The sequence below is a fragment of the Bison bison genome, unplaced genomic scaffold (assembly GCF_000754665.1).
Source record: "Bison bison bison isolate TAMUID 2011002044 unplaced genomic scaffold, Bison_UMD1.0 scf7180017864489, whole genome shotgun sequence".
NCBI lineage: Eukaryota > Metazoa > Chordata > Mammalia > Artiodactyla > Bovidae > Bison > Bison bison.
In genome coordinates, this window is record NW_011495048.1 from 3,030,828 (window position 1) to 3,049,825 (window position 18,998).

General features: G+C 41.1%; 1 protein-coding gene across 3 annotated transcripts in view; it reads right to left on the reverse strand.

Annotated features, from left to right (window-relative positions):
- Positions 1–18,998, reverse strand: part of CTNNA2 (catenin (cadherin-associated protein), alpha 2) — a 1,195,405-nt gene that overhangs the window by 912,411 nt on the left and 263,996 nt on the right. For all 3 annotated transcript variants that reach the window (XM_010863262.1, XM_010863261.1, XM_010863260.1), the window contains exon 3: positions 5,891–6,057. In XM_010863262.1, coding sequence (XP_010861564.1) covers positions 5,891–6,057 — 167 coding nt within the window. The remainder of the gene's footprint in view (positions 1–5,890; positions 6,058–18,998) is intronic.

Below are 18,998 nucleotides of genomic sequence, written 5' to 3' on the forward strand. Positions count from 1 at the left end.
GCACCTCTATAATCCAGTGATCCAGGAACATCTGGATCCTGGTCCTGATGTGGGTGGGCTCTCTCTCAAGGGCTCCTTCCATCTGCCATTCCTATACTCCTAAGCATTCTTCCTAGTCAATCCCTTGTTACTCTATCAGAGCTAATAACTATTCACATTAAACTTTCCGTGCTCAAATTACTGTGATGCTTCACTCTCACTACTGGACAGAATGATGCCTCCTCTACTCTTTGATGTGGGCCAACCTCTTTCCAGGGGGTTCCCTGGTGGCCCAGGTGGTAAAGAATCTGCCTGCAATGAAGGAGACCCAGGTTTGATGCCTGGGTTAGGAAGATCCCCTGGAGAAGGAAATGGCAACGCACTCCGGTATTCTTGCCTGGAGAATTTCATGGACAGAAGAGCCTGATGGGCGACAGTCCATGGGTTCACAAACAGTCAGACATGTCTGAGCGACTAACACTTTCATTTTCACTCTTCACAGCCTCTTTCCATACCCTCAACTCCTAGCTCTCAGCTTCAAGCTTGGGCTTGTGACCCCAGCCTGTTCAATCTGGTTCAGGCAACTGATTCAGGAAAACACAAGTCTCATTCTGTTCACTGCGACCCATTCCTAAGTCCTGTCTTTCCCAACCACATTGCCTTTCTTCATATTATCCTGAATTCCCCAACAATACATTTGGTTGAACTGATCTCATCCTTGGCTTGCGGGTATGGTGAGGGAAAGGAACAGTGTTGACCAAACTCAGAAATCAGCATGTCCCATTTCCCCTCTAAATAATTAACTCAGAGATATGTATCTGATTTAGAGGCCGACAGAACCAACAAGCTAGTGGAACCTTTATTTGAGCTTCTAAGGAAGAGAATTTCTTCTTTTTTGCTATCTCTAGTCTAGAAGCATGTAATCGTGAGAATGTTTTATAGCTACCTTGAGATCATGAGAAAAGGGCCTACAGAGAAGAGTGTTCTTCCTGAGAAAACATAGAAACTGGTCCTTGTCACATGTTTATACCTTGATCAAGCTCTGCCTGAAGCCAACTGCCTCTGGATTTTTAGTTTGGTGAGTCAATATATTTCCTTTTTGAAAGACTAAGTTGGGTTGGGTTTATGTTTTAAAAATGGAAAACTTCCTAATTATTGTATTTTCCTTCCAGATGAGACCATAGCAATATGCACAATTTTCCCAACATGCACTGTACTCTTTCTTACTGTCTCCCCCACCACCAGCCTATAAAGTTTTAAAGGCAGGAGCTGAGTCTTATTTACCTTGGAAGTTATGTATTGTGGCACAATGTTCTGCACACAGTAGGCATCCAATAAGTATCTCTCAAAAGGATAACTAAATAAATAAATTCTAAACAACCCAGCTATATGAAGTTAATGCTATGACAGGTCTGATGAAAAGGGTATGCTAAGAATATGGGCAGTAATTTCTACATTTATAATTAGAGACAAGGATATTTTGTACTAATTGCTTGCTGTTATTCAAACATAAGAGCCACATTATGTGCAGCATAAATTACTGCAACATTGTAAATCAACCATACTATAATCAAAAAAAATTGTAAACCATATGAGAACTGCAGAAAGAAACATAAGACTATTGAGAAATAATGTTATTGGGGATTCTCTAGTCCATTTGATGATAATGTTACAAAAAGTATAGGTAATATTAAACCTACCCCCAAAACAACTGGGCGGCAGCATTATATTTGGCCCCTGGTAGTCTCAAAGATAACCTGAATTTTCTGAGAAGTTGACTAAAGGGTTGTGTATTCTATATTGCTGTTGGCTTTCCAGGGAGAAGTTCTGAGACAATTGAGAACATCATTATTCAAGGACTCAGCTCGAGTACAGAAAAAAGCGATTGTCTCCTCTGACATATACATGTCTAGGTGAGTCTGTGTGTAATGTCACCACCAACGCCAAGAACCGAACAATAGAATCTGATTACATTCATTCGGAGACTAGGGAAAATAAATATCGCTCTTCTGGATCACTGATTGAAATGCGAAACTCCTTTCCAAGTGTGAAGTGTCACGTCTCAGCCTAACACACTGACAATATCAGCTGATTACAGGATACACCAGGTGTCTGCAGGGAATCACTCACCAGCAACTTCAACAATACAAGTGATTATAGTTCAGTAGTTTTTAATGATGTCTGATGTGCAAATGATTCTTTTAGCTTCACTCAGGAACATCAAATTCCCACTTTGGCGGTAACTCCGCTTTGAACTCTATGTCACTCACTATTTCATCAGTAACTTCTTGAATTCAAAATAACTACAGTAGCAAAAACCTTTGACAGCCCTATAGAATCTTTTATAAAGTATATTCAAGAGAGCTCAACATTAAAGCACACATGAATACTTACAAAATAAAGCAACTAGCTTCATATGAGCAGTTAGAATGCCTATGTGTGTGTGCTAAGCTGCTTCACAGTCATGTCTGACTCTGCAACCCCATGGACTGTAGCCCGCCAGGCTCCTCTGTCCATGGGACTTTCCAGACAAGAATACTGGAGAGGGTTGTCAGGCCCTCCTCCAGGGGATCTTTCTGACCCAGGGATCGAACCCGTGTCTCTGATGTCTCCTTCATTGGCAGGCGGGTTCTTTATCATTAGTGCCACCAGGGAGGCCCGGTTATATGAAAAGATGAACTATACCAGAATAAAAACTTAAGTTTACAAATGTAATTTTAAGGCAGCAGAATGCAAAAACCTATACTCTGCCAATCACACCATCTCTGTAGAATTCCCAATTCTTTACTTGATTTGAACGATTTACTCAGGATTATTCAATTTGCCAACAATTACCTATAGGGTGCGGGACAGAAAATGAAGGCAGGCATTTTAGGAGAATAAATGGACTCTCTTTCATCTACTCAGTGAATTATTGATGCAAAAACATGGAAATATGTTTCTGATAAGAAGGCAATTCTGTCCATGTTCCTATAAGTTCCTCAGAAACAAGAAAATAAATCAATATCTGGAAAGAACAGCAATAAAGTTTTGGCACATGGCCTAAAAGATAAAAAGTAAAATATTATCTGTAATGCTCAAAGGTAAAATAGCTATGCAGTGGTTAACATGGCAGGAAGCTACAGGACTCCCTATAGCGTAGTAATTAATCTTCAGATCCAACAGAAAATCAGCTTACTACTTTATTATCATTAGGAATCATCTGACACTCTTTTGCCCATCTATGTTCTATCATCCATTTGGTAAAGAAATTCACTTTTGTTTGGAGGAAACCTTGATAACATTATAAATGATCATTTCTAACCTGCTCCATCAAAATAGGTAATGCTATTTCCTTCATCTCACGTGGGTGCTCAGTCGCTCAGTCATGTCCGACTCTCTGCGACTCCATCGACTGCAGCCCACCAGGCTCCTCTGTCCATGAGGATTTCCCAGACAAGAATACTGGAATGGGTTGCCTTTTTCTTCTCTAGGAGATCTTCTTAACCCAGGGATTAAACCCACATCTTCTGTGTCTCCTGCATTTGCAAGTGTGTTCTTTACCACTTAGACACCTGGGAAGACCCTCATCTAAGTTAAAAAAAAATAAATAGATGCTAGCAGACAAATTTGTTTATGAGAGGATGTGCTTCTATGGAAAAAACAAAAATGCTAAGTAGAATTGTATACTATGTCTATTTGCAATTAATTGTTGACACATTGTCTTTTTTACCTGGTTGGAGCACTAGTCCCATCATATGACAACAGTGAGAACACCAGAATCTGCAGTTCCCCAAGGATGCCACAAGAGGGCACCATTTCACCACTACTGTCCCCTGCAGAGGTTATACTCTGAGTACAACAAATGTGTTATTTAGTCTTACAATCATTTTTAATTTTATTGCTGACAGTCTGACAGGACTACTTAATATTGCTGGGTTGACCTTTCCATATTTTGTGCTAAATCTTTTTTTTTTTTTTAACTTCTCTTAATCTGCTGTGTTGGGAAGAGGATATAATTGACTCTACATTAGGACAGGCTGCAGTGTGATACTACCAGCGACAGCACTGGTCAAAACAGATGGATGAAAGGCAGTATTCCAGGCATCAACTGGTGCCATGCAGCACTCTACAGACCCAGACTTCATGAGCACCAGCCACGTGTGGGCTGTTCAGGGAGAGTATACTTTTTAGCTTTCATCACTCCTCAGAAGGGGCAGAAATGGCTTTCCACAGAACGTGCATGCAAGCGTGTTCAGTCTTGTTCAACTCTTTGCGACTCCATGGATTATAGCCTGCCAGGCTCCTCTGTCCATAAGACTTTCCAGGAAAGAATACTGGAGTGGACCCTCCTCCAAGGGATCCTCCCAAGCCAGGAATTAAATTCATGTCTCCTGCATCCCCTGCACTGGCAGGCAGGTTTTTTACCACTGAACCACCTGGGAATCCCAGCACAGAGAATGCTAACATATAAGATGTAAAGTTAATTTCCTTAGGTCCAGTCCTGTTCTCCTTGTAAAAGAAGACGGTCCCTCTGGGGAAAGATTCTTCTTACAATGTGGCTTTTGAAGACTAGGCAGGTTGTAAGAGAAAGGTAAGAAAAATTTTTCTTCAACACATTTGAGAACAAAGTCATCTGTAGCCTAACAGATGACTAAAAGCCCCACATAACTCAGGTGGGGCTGCAGGAATAGGGCCTGAGAGTGGTTCTGGAATCTGACAGTGGTGACAGGCGCCACTGACCAGACACTTACTTTGCACCAGACTCTGTGATAAATGCATCACAGGAATTTCCCTGTTGAGAGCTCCCCGCAGCTCTGAGGGCTGCACTGTCATTAGCCCTCATATCAACAGATGAGGTGTTTGAAACCTGAGGTTTTATTTTTTACATTATATATACACATAGGCTTTTCAGTTGGTAAAGAATCGCCTGCAATGCAGGAGACCCCGGTTCAATTCCTGGGTCGGGAAGATCTCCTGGAGAAGGGATAGGCTACCCACTCCACTATTCTTGGACTTCCCTGGTGGCTCAGCTGATAAAAAATCTGCCTGCCTGGGTTCAGTTCCTGCATTGGGAAGAATCCTGACAAGCAAGGAACATATGATGGGGTTGGTGGGGCACATGTGCACACAGAGACCCAGTCCAGGTGTGTGAGATGAAAACTGATGCAGCAAGATTGACTTTAGTAAACAGTGGCTTCTTTTTATTGTCAGACTAAGGGAGGTTCAAAGTACATAATTCTATAAAAGGGCAATGATAGACCAGTTAACAAAATAGAATGTAACAGGATCTATATCAAGGTGGGCAGAGGTGGTCAAGTGGCCAGATGCCTAGAAGAGCTGCGTGTGTGTCCCATCACTCAGTCATGTCCGACTCTCTGCAGCCCCACAGACTGTAGCCCGCCAGGCTCCTCTGCCCATGGAATTGTCCAGGCAAAGATACTGGAGTGGATTGCCTTTTCCTCCCCCAGGGGAACTTCCTGACCCAGGGATCGAACACCCGTCTCCTGTGTTTTCCACACTGGCAGGCAGGTTCTTTACCACTGTGCCACCAGGGAAGCCCCTAGAAGGGCTGGCCTGGCCTGAATTACTACAGGGACCAGCACCACTCTGAATCTCAAGACAAGACCAAGGTGGGCACCCTACACAAGGCCTCTGAAGCCTGAAAGATGCACAGTTTTGTACTCCAGGAAATAAGGGGAGATTTAAACTCCATGTTTTGAGAGAAAACAATTCAAGTGAATAATCTGTATCTTTGAAAAATATATTATTGAGTATAAATTGAGTATTAGAAAAATTAAGGGCATACCACTTGGGTGAGTAACCAAGTGACCCTGTGAGCGGTGATTGTCAGTCCAGGTCAGCACAGTACTACCCACGGTCAATACCACCATCCACATAAAGCATATTTTGATAAGTTCTACATACGTACAATTTTCAGATGAGACAAAAGCCTCATGACGTCCGCCATGTCCGCCAGGATGAGCAAGCGGGTCACAGCAGACAGCAGAGCCCGTGCCGCCCGTACCATGGTTCCGCGCTTCACCGACGAGCAGGGGTCATCTGCAAATTCCGAAGAAGCGATTCGCATGGTCTCACCTAGAAGACAGACACGGAGACACACGTGGGTAGACAGGAAGCTCAGAGGCCGGCAGTCACTAAGATCTGTGGAGGGGTAATCAGAGCTCTCACTGCAAAACCACCCTGGCCAGGTGGTACCAGCTCCCTCAGTGAAGCTGAGATTTTCAAGTCAGACCCCTTAGTGCCCCCAGACAGGTGCTGTGAACAAGACCCAAGTGTGAAATTATGTTTTTAGCATCAATAAGGAATATGTTTGATTCAGTTTGTCTAAGAGTTGAGATGAATTTGCCCGACCTGAATCATTCTCACTCTCCAAGTCCCTTGAAACCAGTGGTATTTACTAGGCTAGTTGGTTTCTGACAGCTGAAGAATAAAGCTAACAGCTCCAGAGGGGAATGAAACTAAAGACTTTGACCTAATGAACTCGGTTCTCTTAATGGAGTTAAATGGACAATAACAGACTACAGAGATAGTCCATGCATGCATGCTCAGTCACTCAGTTGTGTCCGACTCTTTGCAACCCTAGGGATACAAGCCCGTCAGGCTCCTCTGTCCATGGGATTCCCCAGGCAAGAATACTGGAGTAGGTTGCCATGCCCCCCTCCAGGGGATCTTCCCAACCTCAGGGATCTAACCCAAGTCTCCTGCATTGGCAGGTGGGTGTCATTCTATAATACAGAGAACACTTAGGAGACAATTGAACCAATTCAGCAAGTACTTATTAGGCACACACTGGTAAAAATTCTCTACCAGAGTCTGGAAATGCAAAGGTGACTAAGAATGCCCTGGGCCCAGGGAGTTCAGTCTAACCAGGACACACATCGTAAATACATACTTAAAATACAGAGATTACATGCCATCATAGACATATGACCAAGAATGAAGGCAGAAAAGGAGGAGGAAGCGATTAACTCATTTAGTGTGAGGCTGGGGGAAAAGCTGTCAATACTGATGGCCTTTGAAAAGCCAAGATGTGTTCACCTGGAAGATGAAGGTGGGCAGGGTGCCTAAGGCACTGTGAACACCAGGAGGCTCCAGGACTTGGAGGAGGGCGCTGAGCCCAGGGAAACGCAATCACCTGAAGCTCACAGTGAGTGAGGGCTGTAGGCAAGAGAGGCGCCAGGGCCTGGGACACTGGGCAAGAGATTTGGACTGTGGCCTCAGAAGGAGATGACTTCACAGATTTTTATTTTGGCCACATTATGTAAAATAAGCTGGAGGGGTCAAGACTTGTGCAGAGAAAATAGGCAAATACAGTTACAATCTGAGAGAGCAGATGAGGACATAGACCAGAAACATAGGAATGGGATCCAGAGATAAGATCTGTATCAGCGAGATGATGAAGGGAAACAGGAAGAGACAAGGGAGAGAATCAAGGATTTGGGGATTAATTATATATGGAAGGGTTTCCCTGATGGCTCAAAGGTAGTATTTACCAGCAATGCAGGATATGCAGGAGATGAAAGTTTGATTCCTGGGTCAGGAAGATTCCCTGGAGGAGAAAATGGCAAACCACTCCAGTTTTCTTGCCTGGAAAATTCCATGGTCAGGGGAGCCTGACAGTATACAGTGTAGGATCCCAAAGAATAGGACACGACCGAGCACACACATGTGATATGTACGGAAACCATTGAGGAGTTGGAGGTAGTGGTGAATACAGACCCACCACAATGGACTGGTACATATTTGCACAAAGGGACTCCAGGAGTGGGAAACAAAGGGAGGTCATTAACTACATGAGACAGGCCCCATGATCATGGGGTAGATATCTACCTATGGTACAGAGAACTAGGAAAAAACATAATGGAACTTTACACAGCAGAGCATACACAGGGGTACCAATATTTTGATAAACCAGAAGAGTTCATATGACCAATGAATCAACTTAGGATGACAAAATACAGTCAATATTTTATTTACAAAATGATTATCATCTGCCCATCAAAACTAAGCTCAAATAGTCAATTATTTCAATGAAAGTCTGTGCCTCCTAGCATTTATCCCAAGATATGAGGGAAAATAAGATATACCTCTCATAATTTTAGGGCTTCTCTGATACCTCAGTTGGTAAATAATCGCCTGGAATGCAGGAGACCCCAGATCAATTCTTGGGTCAGGAAGATGCCCTGGAGAAGGAAATAGCTACCAACTCCAGTATTCTTGGGCTACCCTTGTGAGTCAGCTGGTAAAGAATCCGCCTGCAATGCGGGAGACCTGGGTTCAATCCCTGGGTTGGGAAGATCCCCTGGCGAAGGGAACTGCTACCCACTCCAGTATTATGGCCTGGAGAATTCCATGGACTGTATAGTCCATGGAGTCGCAAAGAGTCAGACACGACTGAGCGACTTTCATTTCACTCCCTCTCATCATTTTACAGGCAGATCAAAAGATAATATAATTCCCTCAGTGTTGTAGTTATTTAAACCCTCCTTTTTGTACTTAGGAAATGTGGGTGTGTAAGGAAATATATTGTGTGGCTGGATCTTTTAAAGAGGCTACCATCTATGATATGTATATGACACAGTTGCACAGCTTAGTCTTTATGCCTAGGCACAAATAGCTTGAAATATAACAACAGCATGGGAGAAGATTAAAAATGTTTTATTATGATACTGGTGAATTGTCAAGATGTATGACACCGAAGAATTGATGCTTTGAACTTTGGTGTTGGAGAAGATTCTTGAGAGTTCCTTGGACTGCATGTAGATCCAACCAGTCCATTCTAAAGGAGATCAGGCCTGGGTGTTCATTGGAAGGACTGACGCTAAAGCTGAAACTCCAATACTTTGGCCACCTCATGCAAAGAGTTGACTCATTGGAAAATATCCTGATGCTGGGAGGGATTGGGGGCAGGAAGAGAAGGGGATGGCAAGAGGAAGAGATGGCTGGATGGCTTCGCCGACTCGATGGACATGAGTTTGAGTAAACTCCAGAAGTTGGTGATGGACAGGGAGGCCTGGCATTCTGCGATTCATGGGGTCGCAAAGAGTCGGACATGACTGAGCGGCTGAACTGAACTGAACTGATGGCTCTAGTAGGCCTAAATAAACTTTAAGGTAGAGGTTGGCAATTAAGAGATACATATTCATTGCTTTTCTGCCTTTTGGCTAAGATCAAGTGAAGAGATACATATTCAATCCAATGGTCCACATGCTTACATAAATATCCTCTAGGGCTATTCCTTGTCCCTAAAAAAAGACTAAGCAGATATCTGTGTGGTGGGGAGAAAGCTACTTCATTCTCACTCTGTAGAGCGCAGCCAGAAAAAAACATTATATACCAAGGTGAATCTACTGAAATGTTGAGAAGGTCACCCTAAAGACTAGACGTAAGTGCAAATGGTATTGTTAATGGATAAATCAATTGCTGCTGGAAGGGATCTACTTATTCAAGGAAGGGATCCACTTATTCAAGGAAGGGAGAGATTCTTTTCTGCAGGTGAACCCTAGGGAGCTACACTGTTGATCTCAAATTTTTCAGGTTAAATTGCTACGAGCCACCGCTTGGGTAAGAGTGGACTATTCAGGCAGGGGTCTTCTCAGGAAAAAAGAAAGGGTCCTAATAGGAGAGTCACACCTCCTTCCAGCTTGTGGAGTAAACATGCCTAATTAAATTGATTTTCATACAGAGAGTGACCATGAAACAGGAAGGGGGCAAAGTACAACATTTAAAAGAATAACATAGCCAGAGGACACAGCATAAACTGATTAGAACCAACTAGGTCCAATGGCCAATTCAACTTCTACTTGACCTTGAGCCTCAGTATAAGCTCACTGTAACACACTCCAGGCCCCCGATGGTTCTAACATGCATTCTCAGTCGCTTCAGTCCTGTCTGACTCTTTCCGAATCTATGGACCACAGCTTGCCAGGCTCCTCTGTCCATGGGATTCTCCAGGCAAGAATACTAGAGTGGATTGCCATGCCCTCCTCCAGGGGATCCTCCCGACACAGGGATTGAACCCTCATCTCATTATGTCTCCTGCACTGGCAGGCAGGTTCTTTACCCACTGAGCCACCTGGGAATCCTAAAGATTCCAAGGATGACCAGAAAACATCAAAAGTGGGTGGTGGCCCAATTTCTGGAAAGTCCCACTCTTTCCCAAAACAATGGAATTCTCTTCCTACTCATTAGCCTATGAAATTGCATTGCATGCATGCTCAGTCATGTCTGACTGTTTGTAACTCCATGGACTACACAGTCCATGGCATTCTCCAGGCCAGAATACGGGAGTGGGTAGCCTTTCCCTTCTCCAGGGGATCTTCCCAACCCAGGGATCAAACCCAGGTCTCCTTCATTGCAGGTGGATTCTTCGCCAAGTGGACCACAAGCTCCACCTGGGAAGCCCACCTAGTCTGTGAAATTACCCACCCCTATAAAAACTGACAATCCCGTATTCTGGGGCCTCTTGTTAACCTTTTTCAATCTGAGATGGCCCACATTCTGTCTATAGAGTATGTTTCCTCCCTGAGTAGACCTTCTTTCTCTTTACTATGGCTCACTCTTGAATTCTTTCCTGTATAAAGTCAAGAACCCACACATGGAGGCTGTCCCAAGGACTCAGATGTGACCTGGGATGTGACCAGCCTTTAGCTCCCCACTCTCTTTTCTACAACAACTCACTTCATCCAGATGCTGACTGGCCAGAAATACTGTCTCAAAGCCCAGGGGATAACACTCAGCAGTATGGAGCTTTCAGGCAGAGCTAATTAGTGTGGGGGCCACAGCAGGTCCTCCTGGGAGAAGCTTGGGAGATGTCCATGAGAGAAAAAATGAGACCCAGAGACAAGAGACAGGAAGAATCCACATTCGTAAATGTGACTCTGCAAATGGAAATGCCATGCTAAATTCTGAGATTATCCTCAAATAAATAATAGACCATTTAATCCAATCTAAATTAAAACTAAAAACACAGTTGAAGCAGATAAAAATGAGTTCATGATTTTAAAGGTTTCAAAAGAAAGGCAAACTGAAGTCAGCTATAAATTTAATTCATTTTACATCCCTGTAGTTTTAGGATTACTAAAAGAAAACGGAAATCTATATTACAAAATGATAAGAGTTTATCAGAATTAAATCAGCTATTCACTTGGGAACTGCTTTTTCTATACAACTAAAATATTTAGCTGAGAAATAGCATGTGTGTGTAGGAGCAGGAAGGGAGCAATTAGGGGAGGGCACCAGAGCTGCCTGTTTCTTTTATATACACTCTTGTATTCAAGCTCATTAACTTGATTATAGACCTAAGGTCAGAGCAGGGCTTCTATGATCAAGCTTCTGATCCTCTAAAGCCACTACTACCTGCTGGAAAGAAGAAAAAAGTAACATCTTCAAATAAGCGACTTAGGGGAAATAGTAATTAATATGAATACAGTGCTTCTATATAAAGGGCTATTTTGTAAGCATTATTCTAAAAGCTTTATATATATTAAGTCATGAATTAAAAGAGAATCTCTCTCTCTCTCTCTCTCTCTCTCTCTCTCTCTCTCCCTTCACATGCTTGCAGGCAGATTCTTTATCACTAGCACCACCTGGGTCTTTAAAGTAACAAAGACTAAGGTCACATTCTGACATCTCTCCAACCATTCCAAAGTTTGTAAGATCAGCAATTATTCAATTTCTGTGTTTTAGTCCCCTCAGCTGTAAAACAGGGGTGAAAGTAATAATAGCTACCTTGTAAGACTGTCATTAAAGATAATCCATTCAAAGCACCCAGCATAAGACCTTACCAGTAATGGGCACTTACTCATTATTGGATAGCAAGGAGATCAAACCATCAATCCTAAACAAACCATCAATACTAAAGGAAGTCAACTCTGAATATTCACTGGAAAGACTGATGCTGAAGCTGAAGCTCCAGTACTTTGACAACCTGATGCAAAGAGGCTACTTATTGGAAAAGACCCCAATGCTGGCAAAGATTGAGGGAAGGAGGAGAAGGGGCAATGGAGGATGAGATGGTTGGATGGATGGCATCACCAACTCAATGCACATGAGTTTGAGCAAATTCCAGGGAAACCTGGTGTGCTTCAGTTCTTGGGGTTTCAAAGAGTGGGACACAACTTAGTGACTGAACAACCACCACAATAACTCATTAATACCATAAATACCATAGCTACCACTCTCACTGTGATTCTCTCCAATAAAACAAGAATAGTTGGCAAACTCCTGGTTAAAGATTTGGAAGTGCCTTTTGTGGCTGATTTCACTGCTTGTGTACACAGTAATATACAAGCAAGAAAATATCTGCCTGATAAAATTATATTACATTGAGGCAGACTATACACCCTCCTGCCCACCCTCAAAGATGGTATTGGTGCTCAGTTTTCAAATTGGTGCTTGTTTTGCTTCTTATGCTACCCAACTGGAGGAAATGGGAATGTTGCAAAACTCCTATAAAGCAAGAGTCACAGTCCAAAAAATGGTGATTACTCTTTTGCCCAAATGTAGTAGAAGACTATACTCTTGAAAACAGTAAACAGTGATGTGCTAAGCTTAAAAGAAAAATGGAGTGCAGAGAATCAACACTGAATTCAGTATCATTTAATATTTTTATAAAGTAAAGAGAAAGGAAATTAAACACGGTCAATTTAAATGTCATTGTGCAGTGAAAGTGTTTTGAAATAACTGCACTATTAAAATGTATAATTAAACTAAACCTATTGTAAGTAAACAAAACCTATTGTAAGCAAACAAAACTAATATAAGTAAAGCAAGTAAGCATGCAATAAATTGTTTTTTTATAAATCCCAAATTTCAATAACCCTCTATATATAAGGCAAATCTCTTTATAAGTAGCATACTGATGACTTCTTTATATTAAGTCAATCAATATTTCCATTGATCAGTGTCTTTATTGTCCTACAACCATGATTACAAATCAAAATCCACTGAGATGTCAGTAGACTGATACATAGTACTTGTTAGTTGAAATGTAAGTTCAAAAACATCTTGTAATGTGATGAGGAAGGAAAAACAATACCACAACATGCATCCTGACTGAACAGCAGAAATAATATTATTATAAAAAATGCTACCATCTAATCCTGAATGAAAATGGTAGGCTCACCATTCCAACATGAAAATGTACAGGACACAGGTCTATTCTTGCTAAATAAGATTTCTGTTGTTCAATCACTAAGTAATGTCCAACTCTTTGCAACCCCATGGAATGCAGCACATCAAGATTCCTTGTCCTTCACCATCTCCCAGAGTTTGCTCAAACTAATGTCCATTGAGTCAGTGACACCATCCAACCATCTCACCCTCCATCACCCACTTCTCTTCCTGCCCTCATTCTTTCCCAGAATCAGGGTTTTTTTCCAATAATTTGGCTCTTTGCATCAGGTGGTCAAAGTATTGGAGCTTCAGCTTCAGCATCAGTCCTTCCAATGAATATTCAGAGTTGGTTTCCTTTAGGATTGACTGGTTTGACTTCCTGTCCAAGGGACTCTCAAAAGAGTCTTTACCAGCACCACAGTTTAACAATATCAATTTTTGGTGCTTGGCCTTCATTATATTATAACTCTCACATCCATGCATGATACTGGAAAAACCATAGCTTTGAGTATATGACCTTTGTTGGCAAAGTGATGTCTCAGCTTTTAAATACACTGTCTTGGTTTGTCGTAGCTTTTCTTCCAAGGAGCAAGTGTCTTTTAATTTTGTGGCTGCAATCACCATCTGCAGTGATTTTAGAGCCCAAGAAAATAAAAAATCTATCTGTCACCGTTTTCAGTTTCTCCCCATTTATTTGCCATGAAATGATGGTACCGGATACCATGATCTTAGTTTTCTTGAATGTTGAGCTTTAAACAAGCTTTTTCACTCTCCTCTTTCACCCTCAAGAGGCTCTTTAGTACCTCCTCTCTTTCTGCCATTAGAGTGGAATTATCTACATATTTGAGGTTGTTGATATTTCTCCTGGCAAACGTGATTCCAGCTTGTGTTTCATCCAGCCTGGCATTTGCATGATGTACGCTGCATAGAATTTAAATAAGCAGGGTGACAATATACATCCTTGATGTACTCCTTTCCTAATTTGGAGCCACTCCATTGTTCCATGTCTGGTTCTAATTGTTGTTTCTTGACCTTCAAACAGGTTTCTCAAGACGCAGGTAAGGTGGTCTAGTATTCCCATCTCTTTAAGAATTTTCCACAGTTTGCTGTGATCCACACAGTCAAAGGCTTTAGCGCAGTCAATGAAGCAGATGTTTTTCTTCAATTCCCTTGCTTTTTCTATGATCCAGCAGACATTGACAATTTGATCTCTGGTTCCTCTGCCTTTTCTATATCCAACTTGAGGTCTGGGAATTCTCAGTATACGTACTGTTGAAGCTGGCTTGAAGGCTTTTGAGCATGACCTTGTTAGCGTGTAAAGTTAGCACAACTGTGTGGTAGTTTGAACATTCTTTAGCATTATCTTTATTTGGGATTGGAATGAAAACTGATCTTTTCCAGTCCTGTGGCCATTGCTGAGTTTTCCAAATTTGCTGGCATATTGAGTGCAGCACTTTAATAGCATTATCTATCAGGATTTTCAATAGCTCAGGTGGAAATCCATCACCTCCACTAGCTTTCTTTGTAGTAATGCTTCCTAAGGCCCACTTAACTTATTAAGATACTGTTTTTCTTTTACTTTTTTAAAAAAGGTAGAATAGAAAGGTGGTGGTAGGGTGGGGATTTAATGTCCAAATTCAAGAATTTAAGAGTATATTGGAGGACATCATACAACCTAAATCTTAGCAGGTATGACCTAAAAGACAAGACCTTCTGCCTCCCTAAGAAACCATTCCAATTTGAAAGACGTCTAACTGCTCATTTTTTTTCTTCAATTATTTTGATCTTCACTATGTTCTTCTGAACCACACAGAAAAATCTAGTCCTCTTTCCAAATCTATAAATCTTGAGAGAATTTTTTGCAATGTCCTTCATGGAGAAATGAAATGTCAAAACACACAACAGCCATTGCCTAAGAATTAACACTGCATCTAGATTATGAAAATGACAGCTTGCATAAAGAAGTGAACAAACAACTCCCCTTAGTTTTCCAAATGTTAAGTACATATTAACTAATCATTCAAGTTGGGGTGATTAGTTTGCTTTTATACAAACTTTTATGCGAGTTAATAGAGTAAACATAAAAGGCACTGTCAACTAGCTTTGGAGGGAACAAATCTGGTTTCTGGCATGTTGTGAAAACAAATGATAAGACAGATAACAATTGACAAGTCACTGGAGAAGGAAGCGGCAACCCACTCCAGTAGTCTTGCCTGGGAAATTTAATGGAAAGAGGAGCCTGGCAGGCTACAGTCCATGGGGTTGCAAAGAGTTGGATGTGACTGAACATGCACACACCACTCTGGTCTTTTTCATGACCTAAATTACTACCTACATTTGAGAGATATTAAATGTTAGCTCATTAGTGGAGTCCTCCAATTTCTTAATTTCAGAGCAGAAAAAACAAGTATCAAGAACCTTATATGGCTCACCTGAAGTCAAACAGCCAATTAATGGCAAAGTTCAGACCAGAAGCTGGGTGTTTTGACTCTTAAACTTGCTACAATTTACCACAAAAGTATTTTTCCTTGAAAAACTATTTTTGTATGGTTTCACAGATTCACAACTGTGTATTTAGTCCACATAACTTATAATTTAGTCTATATAAGTCTTTTTATACCAGTTTGGATGTCTTGATTCTATGATTAGGTGCAACTATATTTGTAAGTTCCTATGGTTTCTCATTAAATACTTGTGTCACTGATTTCAATCAGCTTAGATATAAACACAAAGAAAATGAAGTATAAAAGAAGCACATTGTATAATTTGATTTTTAGAGGCTGCAGATGAATAAACCATATTTGAAACTGTTATACTGTAGAATAACAAGTCAACTTAACTTTTTCTAAAGTAGTATTTGGCTAAACAAAGCACAGGAACAATTCTTATAATGAGAAAAGTTGATTAAGGATAGAAAACTCTACCACACATTTCAAAATTAGAAACAAAACAAAAAAATGTTCGAAGTGATTGCTATCATGAACGTGGTAAATGCTGCTTTAAAATTACAACTTAATTAAGTTATATTTTTAAAATACCTCATGGAGAAGACTGATTTTCTTCACTAGTTTGAGGATGAAAAAAAAAAAAACCACGAATGATTGGATTCTAGGATTTAAATGGCACAGTCTATGCTTTATTTTCTGAACTGCCATTGATTTTCCAGTCATAACAGAGAAATGGCAGATTCTTAAATGTGATTATAGCCATGTGTCTTCTTTATTATAGCCACATGACTAGAGGCTTCCTTGTCACCATCACTCTGCCTCCTATATTAAGAGAGCTCACAGAAGGACCACATCTAAATCAACATCAGGATATCAATTACAATAAAGCCCAGCTAACAAAAATATATTTGTGGGAGGATCTGGCAACAGGCAATGAACGAGATTTAAAATAATTCAAAATCCTAAATTCAAAAAGACAGACTGCCAAAATGTGCTAATCAAAGCTTTCTTCACTTCTGTGATCAATAGCTTTTCATGTGGGTCAAGACAGATCTCAGACTGCCTTCTCTCCTTCCAGCTCAAAAGTACATTTTAAACATAAGTGAAATAAGGTTATAACAAACATAAACCTTGAGAGGAAAAATGTCCCTACAGGGTGACATGCAGTTTTAAGGGTGAGGGAAATTTGGAGAGTTAGAGAGTAACCTTCCAGTCTGTACAGGGCTTCCCTGCTATCGGTTGGTAGAGATTCTGCCTGTGATGCAACAGACGGCCTGCAATGCAGGAGATGGGGATTCAGTCCCTGGGTTGAGAAGAACCCCTGCAGAAGGAAATGGCAACCCACTTCAGTATTCTTTCCTGGGAGATCCTTAAGTTTGTAAGGGTGATTACATAAGCATATCTGTAAATGTATGCAGAGTGTAGAAAGAGTCATATATCATTTCATTCATCCTTTTATTCATTCACTAAGCATTTATTAAGCTAGGTGGTCGCTATTTGCTAGGTTCTGGATATTCAGGATGAAGTCACAATTCCTGCCCTCTCCTTACTAGCATCCTGATCTTTCTGACAGATTCACTAATAAAGATCATCTGTAGAACATTTGTAGAGAAACACCCACTGATCAGGCATTTGGGAATTCTAGACAGAAGTCACATTTTGGGGAGCTGGGATTCATGAGTATGTAGAGGATGCTTAGTCAGCTATTATAATAAGGAAGCATGGTCAAAAACTATGTATGTATATGTGCACATGTATCTATACCTACATCTAGAGAGAAGGATTAAGTTTTTCATGCTTTATCCCTGCAGTGTGTAGCTTTAAGCTATGACTCTGAGAGATGGCAGACCAGCCACACACCGATGACTTCTCTTCTCCTCCAAATCACTGTTAGATTTCTAAAACACAAAGAGTGTGGGTGAGAATGCCATGGACACATATACTCTTCATCATTAGTTAGCTTCTCAGCCCTATATTTGTTTCCTTTGTGGCTCAGCTGGTAAAGAATCAGCTGCGATGTGGGAGACCTGAGTTCAATCTCTGGGTTGGGAAGATTCCCCTGGAGAAGGGAAAGGCTCCCCACTCCAGTATTCTGGCTTAGAGAATTCCAAGGACTGTAAAGTCCATTGGGCTGCAAAGAGTCGGACATGACTGAGCGACTTTCAGCCCTATATTGAGCAGGTCTTGGTGAACAGAAACATTTCAGGGTGCCTCTAATCTCTTAACTTCAAACTCTAAATGAAAAGTGGGTCTGAGGGAACTAGGACTCAAGCTCCGGGAACTGGTAATGGACAGGGAAGCCTGGCGTGCTGCAGTCCGTGGGACTGCAGAGTCGGACACGACTGAGCAACTGAACTGAATGGAACTGAATTCATTTTTCAACTAGTATTTCCAAAGGAAAGAGATCCCATCTGATCACACTAGTTTCATGAAATTGAAGATAAATATAGAAAGAGAGATGAAAGGATGAAAATTATAGGAAGTCAATGAATATTAACTTTTTCTCTCCTTCCACTGGTAGAATAATGTAGGATCTCCAATTTGTCAGGAAACATAAGACAAATTATTTTTTTAATTTGCTAGTTAATCTTTCAAATAATATTCTCAAATTTTTTTTCTTAAATCCCCAGAACATTGTTTCCTATAAAAGACAAGGTTCCAACTGTTATACTGAAAAAAATCAACTAAATATACCCTTTTCCCTGTATTCCCAGGTTTTGTGGATACTCTTTTGTTGTGGACACATTCTCAGATCCTCTTGCCAGTCCCAGGGTCCTTCTGCCCTTGCAGGCTGCTCTCAAACAAAGGGAGCCCCATTCTATGCTCTCTAGTGGTTATTTCATTCGAAGTTAATGGAAAATAGTGATAAATTACACTGTATACACTGGCCAGTGAATGCAGGTGCCCAGTTCCTTGGTAAATATATTTCTCACTACAAATTAATAAACTCACACTGGGAGTATAATTTAACCTCCCCGGTAGATCTGCCTATAGGAATAGAATATTCTGGTCATGCTGAAATTAGTATTTCACTCTGTATGGCAGCATACTAAAGATTAATACAGTAATATGGATTTTTAAAGCAAATACACACGGTTGTTTAATTCTCACATCATTTACATAGTATGAAGATGGAAGGATGAACCAGCAATTGCTGTGGGGCATCACTGGGAGGTGTCTGATTTGTGATAAGTATGGGAACTGGTTTTGAACATTGAACAGGAGTTCATTTTCAATTCCTATTCTGAACAGCAAGTAGCTTTTCCCACCACAAAGAGTGTACAGGAAAAATTGGGGAAGGAAATGTCAAAGAACCTATAGATGTGAAGAACTTATTTTATGAGACAGAGAATGGAAGCATTACTAAGCAAACCCAGACATAAAAAGCAAAATTCTAAGCCACTGCCAGATGGTACTGAAGGCTATGAAATAAGAAGCAGGCAACCTGGCACA